At 39.2% G+C, this 6,546-nt stretch overlaps 1 protein-coding gene across 2 annotated transcripts in view; it reads left to right on the forward strand.

Moving 5' to 3' along the window:
* LOC139131329 (circadian locomoter output cycles protein kaput-like) overlaps positions 1 to 6,308 on the forward strand; it is a 68,351-nt gene extending 62,043 nt beyond the window's left edge. For both annotated transcript variants that reach the window (XM_070697338.1, XM_070697339.1), the window contains exons 9-13: positions 534 to 784; positions 2,359 to 2,549; positions 3,024 to 3,308; positions 3,779 to 3,973; positions 4,694 to 6,308. In XM_070697338.1, the coding sequence (XP_070553439.1) occupies positions 534 to 784; positions 2,359 to 2,549; positions 3,024 to 3,308; positions 3,779 to 3,973; positions 4,694 to 4,855 (1,084 nt within the window). In that variant the 3' untranslated portion in view covers positions 4,856 to 6,308. The remainder of the gene's footprint in view (positions 1 to 533; positions 785 to 2,358; positions 2,550 to 3,023; positions 3,309 to 3,778; positions 3,974 to 4,693) is intronic.
* The last annotated feature ends 238 nt before the right edge of the window (positions 6,309 to 6,546 follow it).

A 6,546-nucleotide genomic window follows, 5' to 3' on the forward strand; every position in this document is an offset into this window, starting at 1 on the left:
AAGTCGTTTTTGTTTTGGTATGATTCCCCACTGAAGCATTCCTAGTTTGGATGCAGACTTCATTGCCACACTTTATCTGCACAGAGTCTCCATGGATGTTTAGTTTGAACATTGCTTCTGTCATGAAGCGTGTATCAACCAGTAAGTTAATAAGTGTCTACAAAACCGTAAAAAACTACACTGTACTGCATAATGGCAAAGAGAAAGCTCATTAGAGATCTGTGAATCACAATTTGTGTGGATATGTACATTAAGCATATCTCTGATAACTGGTTTACACTGACGAGAAGGATAATGAGTGAAATTTCTGTGGTTTTGCTCTGAGTTTGGTGCACAGTTAAACAGTTTTGGAGCCGTTTTACCCCAGTCTGTTGTCCACTTAATAGGATTCAAAGGGAACATCCAGTACAGTGAGCCCCAGTAAAATTTACCAGGGTACCACCCTGAACGAAAACACTGAATTCTGGCACAAATGATAAAAAAAAAGAAAAATCGCTTGATAGATTTATTGCTTGTCGGCCATTCATTCACAGTTATGCAGATGTCAGAGCGGAAATGCAGAGAGAGCTTGGGATCCTCTCGGACAAGGAGATCCAAATGAGCGATGACATGACGGCATCAGATTCATTCCGGCAGGAAGAAAGCTCATCTGAGTGTGTGTCATCGCCTCCTGTGGTCTCCAGCACGGACTCCGAGAAAAACCGGGCAACTCCTGCCATCAGTACGTCGGCAGAAATGCCCCAGTCACGGAATAAGGGTGATTGGAGAGTTGTCACTGGATACAGTGAGTATTTTAACCCTTTTCCTGCCAAGTCCATATTTCACCATCAGGTCAAGATGGTTAAAAATTAGTGAAGCACAACATATTCCATATGGTGTATTTTAACATAATACTGTACATTTGAAGGCTGTTGAAAACATAAATACTGTACACTTGATTTTTATGGACTAAAGATGCTATAACAGACAAAACCAAGTGGGCGAAAATACATCATGTTTTGGCTCAATACCGCTTTATACTGACTTGGCAAATGGGAAGTGATACTGTCTGGCAGGAAAAGGGTTAATATCTTTAAAGAGAGATGTATTTGAAGAGAGGTCTTTGAAGAGTTCAAAAACAAAACTGCAAGCAGATCAAATATCTGTATGCTTAACTGTTATTATGCCAGGTCCGTCACTTTCCCATCTACCAAACCAGTGTAAAGTGGTGTTGAGGCAATACCTATACATATTTTCACTTGCTTGGCATGGCATGCTAATAGCAGATTTATGGTCTGAGAAAAATCGTGTCTTCAGTACCTGTTTTCAGAGGCCTTCAAATGTACAATGTAAAAAAATGTAAATGTAAAATGTAAATGTGAAATGATTCATAGGGGACATGTTGTGCCTCACTTTTTTTAGCCAACCCGACCTGATGATAACGTATGGACTTGTCATGATAAAGGTTGATGGTTACATCAGCAAATCTGTGCCGTCGCAGACCACTTTGTTCATATCTAAATCTCATTATTTCTTAATGTAAGCTCGGTCAAATGGTGTAAGGCTTCACTCAAGGGTTTCATGACATAGATTAATATAAACCATCTGTTGCAAAACTTCTCTGATAAAGGTTTCCTTGGAGATCCTTCATTTCCCCGAAGAATTGAGAAAAAAGCGAGAAAAGGAAAAAAAATATGTAAATTAGCTGAAAATGTTGAAGGGACGTTTAGGGAATACTGTCTGAGCAGCTACTTATTACCGTGGTTCCAATAGATAATTAGTGTCAGCTAGCATGTCTTTAGTGAAATAAAAACACCGTTTTTGAACAATTTGTAATAAGCCAATTCACCAACTATGTTTTTAATGGCTTTCAGAGAAAGACATTTGAGAAGTATATATACAAGATACTTCTAATTACATGCCTAGTATGTCGAACGTCGCATGCTCCATAGGATTCAATGGTTACTCTGTCAGGGCGACATATCATCATTTGACTGAAAATGAATCTTGACGATTCCAACTTGACAACTTTGGGATTTAGAAATATTCAAATTACATCTTTTACATAGGGAAATCCAGGAATACAGAAAATTATGCATAAAAAATAATTGATGAACTGCACAACAGTGATTTAATATATCAATGCACTATTCGATGATGAAAATCTCTCCATTTTTTTGACAGATTTTTGGCTGAAATGTCTAGTCCCCTTACATTTACGAAAATAATGAGTTTATAAAGTCATGTTTTAAACCTATTGCCAGTAACTGTGAAACGTTTCATATTTTCTGCATATATCAAAAGGAGCAAAAAAAGGCCAGTGAAATCCGTAGTCTCTACAGGCTATTTCTAACATTGTTCACTGTGTTTTGTCAACAGGCCAGTCAGAATGTGAGGATATGAGTGGATCATCAGGGAGGGAGGAGGAGCCGTCGTCAAAGTCTCATGTCCAGTCCTTGTTCATGCCAAGCATGGCTATATCACATCAGCACAGTGTGAACCTCCCCAGTTCACAGCAGATAGCGCAGATGGAAGTGAGCTCAGCTGATGACAAGTCAATGCTTTCTGATGTATGTAATGCACGGCTGTTTTTTGCTTTTATGTGTTCTTCTGCTCAAATCTTGCTTAACACAGGTTTTTGTTGTGCAGTTGGATACAGGACATAGCTAACAAAGATGATTTGAAATAAATAAAGTCATGTCTTGTTCTTGGCAAGGAAATTTCAGTAGTAAAAAGAAGGTGGAATAAGAAAAGAGGTGAAATAAAGAGCATTCTGATTCTAAAATGATTTTATTGAAAAGGTAGCTCTCTCATTCAAGTATTACAAACATATCAAAAGTACCATGTATGAGAGAGTGAAATCATAAAAGAGAAAATTTTGATTTAAACTGTGATTTAAAATGCTACATAAAAGGTAAGACTGACAAGTTCATGCCAATTGTTAGCAAACTTCACCTGGATTAATATGGAAAGAGAGCTGTAGGTCAGTCAATTCCATGGTTTTCTGATGTCCGTTTCCTTTGTGTGTTTATTTCCACCTGCAGCCAGGAAGGCATATTCCCCCCGACCACCTGACAGCCATCCAGTTCAAACTACAGGAACAGCTGGTCATGAAGCACCAGAAACTCCAGGAGATGATCCTGAAACAGCAGGAGGAGCTGCACCAGGTGCAGTCGCAGTTGCTGATGGCGCGGCAGATGATGGCCCAACACAATCCCATGCTGATGCAGCAGTTTGCGCAGCAACAGAACAACGTGCAGCAGCAGCAGCAACAGCTCCAGTCACAGCAGCAGTTTCTGACACAAGCTGGACAGCACTCGCAGTTACAGGTATATTAGAGTGTGCCCATTTCTTACTTGTCAGCAACATTCTCTTTTCTTATGGTAAAGTACATCCACATAGATACAAGCTTTAACCCTTTCAGGCCTAAACCCCTATATATAGGGGTAGCTCTCCTGTTCACCCCAATTCCCTGTAAACGGGTCCACCATCGCCATTGATAACAATGGGTTGAGACCAAACCACGGTGGTGAAAGGGTTATTCGCATAAAGCTGATGCAGTTAACTACACCCTGGTTCAGATCATAATGTAAACAGCGTTACAGACAAATACAGACCAAACTGTTACAGATAACAACACCAAACTATATATATAATTGGTAATAACAGCAGGAAGTACCATGTCAGAGTTGTTCACCTATCATCATTACCATTCTGTTTTGCCACACCAACCGGATTTTAGCATCAAGGTCTTGCACACCTTTGGTACAAATAATGATATCTGCAATTTCGTTTCCAGCATCAGAACCCAATGTTTCCGTTAATGTCAACTTCCCTCGGCATGTCAGGATTCCCCATGGGTGGCCTGATGATGCTGCCACAGCAGTCTCCCAATCAACTTCAGAGTGCTTCAGCCCTTGGTGGTAACATGCCGGGCATGGCTGTACCGGGCGCCGGCCAGGTAACTTTCGCGGCGTCTCCCTATCCCATCCAGGTATGTGCTAGCCTCTTCTCTCGGTAAAGTGATCAGTTGCAATGTACTGGAATGTACTGTTATTCTGCTTCCCCACACCACTGTACATTGCACCAGTGATCATTTGATATAACTGTAACCAGTCAATCACTCATTGATTTCTTTTTGTGTCTATTTCAAAAGATACCAAACAAGCACACGTTTCTCTTCAGACCAGTGCGCAACTCCAACAAATTTTGTGTCAGATACTTTCAGGCTATTTGTTAAATGCATATTCATGGTTTATTGTGTAATGGTAAGTAAGACTTGGTACGGAGGTTTTACTATTAAAGTCAAAATCTTGTGTATAAAATGTCTGGAAATGCAAGAATCAGCATCCTTAAAAATCTTCAGTTTCTGCCTATTTTGTACTGCCATTTGGCATTTTATGTGGTATTTATTTTTGAAATAGGAGCATACATGCAGCTCCCTTTTGTGAAACCGCCATCTCAATGATCTCACTCAGCATTAAGATGTTATTGTGTCAAATGTGTGTCTGTCATCTGTCAAATGGTAATTTACTGAAAAATCTGTTCAAAAACAAAAGAAAAAAAAATTCTCTTTTGGTGTCACCCACTTGCTCATTCTGTCTCTCTCTCTCTCTCTCTCTCTCTCTCTCTCTCTCTCTCTCTCTCTCTCTCTCTTCCCCCTTCCCTCCTCCTCACCCTCTCAATCACCAATTTACTCCCTGGCATACCCCAGATGCCAGGCCAACAGATCAACCAACAGCAAGACAACATGGGAATGCAGAATCCTGCCCAACAGATGCAGTTTCAACAGTCACTGATGCAGCCACAGCAACAGCAGTATCACCTCCAACAGGAGTCGCCTCAGCCCTCACCTCAACATAATTCAGATTCCTGAGGATTCAAATCTACGTCGAAGGATCGAAATCATGATACATCATGATGCTTCAGTGTTTCCTGTTGTTTGCTATCTTCTGAGATTTAGATATATTTTAACCTCGTATATGTCCTGGAGGAACAGATTTAATCAAAGAAGAAACTGTGTCAAGGATATATGAACCCTGTATCTATGTATTGACTAATGGGATAACTGCCCTATCATCAGTATTTTTAAATGTAGATGGATTTATCAATGTCTCAGCGTGGTGGTATTGTTTTTACTCATGTTAAATGTACAGTACACCGCACGATTTTTGCACCGGATTTTTGTAATGGTTGCTTTTTTCTGTGAACATTGAAAGGATTTCATCCAACAATTGTGTCATAATTCAATGGCATTTACAGCTAAGAAGGACATGGCTCAAATATAGAGAATATCCTGTGTGTGGTTAACATTGAAGCAGGGATCCTGCCCAGACTATTAACTTGCACCACCTGGGGACAGACCAGTGATTTCTGTATTGTTCCACTGCTGTTGATGGTACAAGGAGGAACAAAGAAGGTTCATATGCGAGCTCTTTGTTAGACTTGGTCAGCGACTTGAGCGATTATCTTCTGATGTTCGCAGCATGATGATGAAGACGAGGAAGAAGAAATTATTCCAATGTTACGGATAAACTATGAACAAGAGAAAATTTAGCACCATAAACAAGAGGAAATTAAGCAATGCTAGTAATCATTAGATCGCAATCATTGTGATCAGGAGAGGAGCGGCTTTGTTTAAGGAATAGGAATTATTGGACTGTATCATGAAATACCAGGGAAAGCCTGACTTGTTCTATGGTAATATTGGCGATGATTATGATGATGATGATGATGATGAATGGAATGCCGAGGGAGAAATGATGATTTCTTTTCAGGTGGCAGAACAGTTACATCCGTCGGATTAATGATCGTTGCAGCTCTCATGCACAAAAACTTTGATTACCATGTGTGAAAACCTCTGCAGGATGATTATCAGTATTGCATGAAAAAAACGTTCTGTTCTGTTACCGTAAGTAGCTTGTCACCCAAGACATAATCCTTGGAAATAAGAAGCTCAACACCAGGATTGTCCAAGTGTTGGAACATATTTCTTGAAGTTATATATGACAAGTGTGACCACCACGATGAAGAGGAAGTTCTCAAAAATGTAAAAATAATTATAAAATGGCTAATCATTGTTATATCTTAAAAACATATATCCTGCATATAATGTAAATATAGACATCTTGTGTCGGAGACATGTATGAGAGATGGAAGAAATAATGACGACAATTACACATACTTGAAAGCCCACTCTTAGTTGTCCTGGCTCTGTCATGAAGTTGGGGTTTTATTCATAATATTTTCATGTATTAACTCTTTTGACACTGAATGGATAAGTTCAACAATTAATGAAGTCATCAAAGTATTAAATTATTTTGGAACAGACAAATTGATGAGCTGGTCTCTTGATCATGAAATTCCTGACATCAAAGAAAGAAAGAAATATTCGTTTCTGTAATTGTTTTCAAAATATTATTATACGAAGCAGAAGAGTGTGTGTATTTCCTAGTGTATGCATTATTATCTGCGTATCAATATTATCATACAAACTATTTGCAACCTTTTTTTCACATCAAGTCAGTTCAGCAGCGTACATTTACTTTCAGGAAATTCAGCTTCCAA

Source organism: Ptychodera flava, chromosome 4 (genome assembly GCF_041260155.1).
Source record: "Ptychodera flava strain L36383 chromosome 4, AS_Pfla_20210202, whole genome shotgun sequence".
Lineage (NCBI taxonomy): Eukaryota > Metazoa > Hemichordata > Enteropneusta > Ptychoderidae > Ptychodera > Ptychodera flava.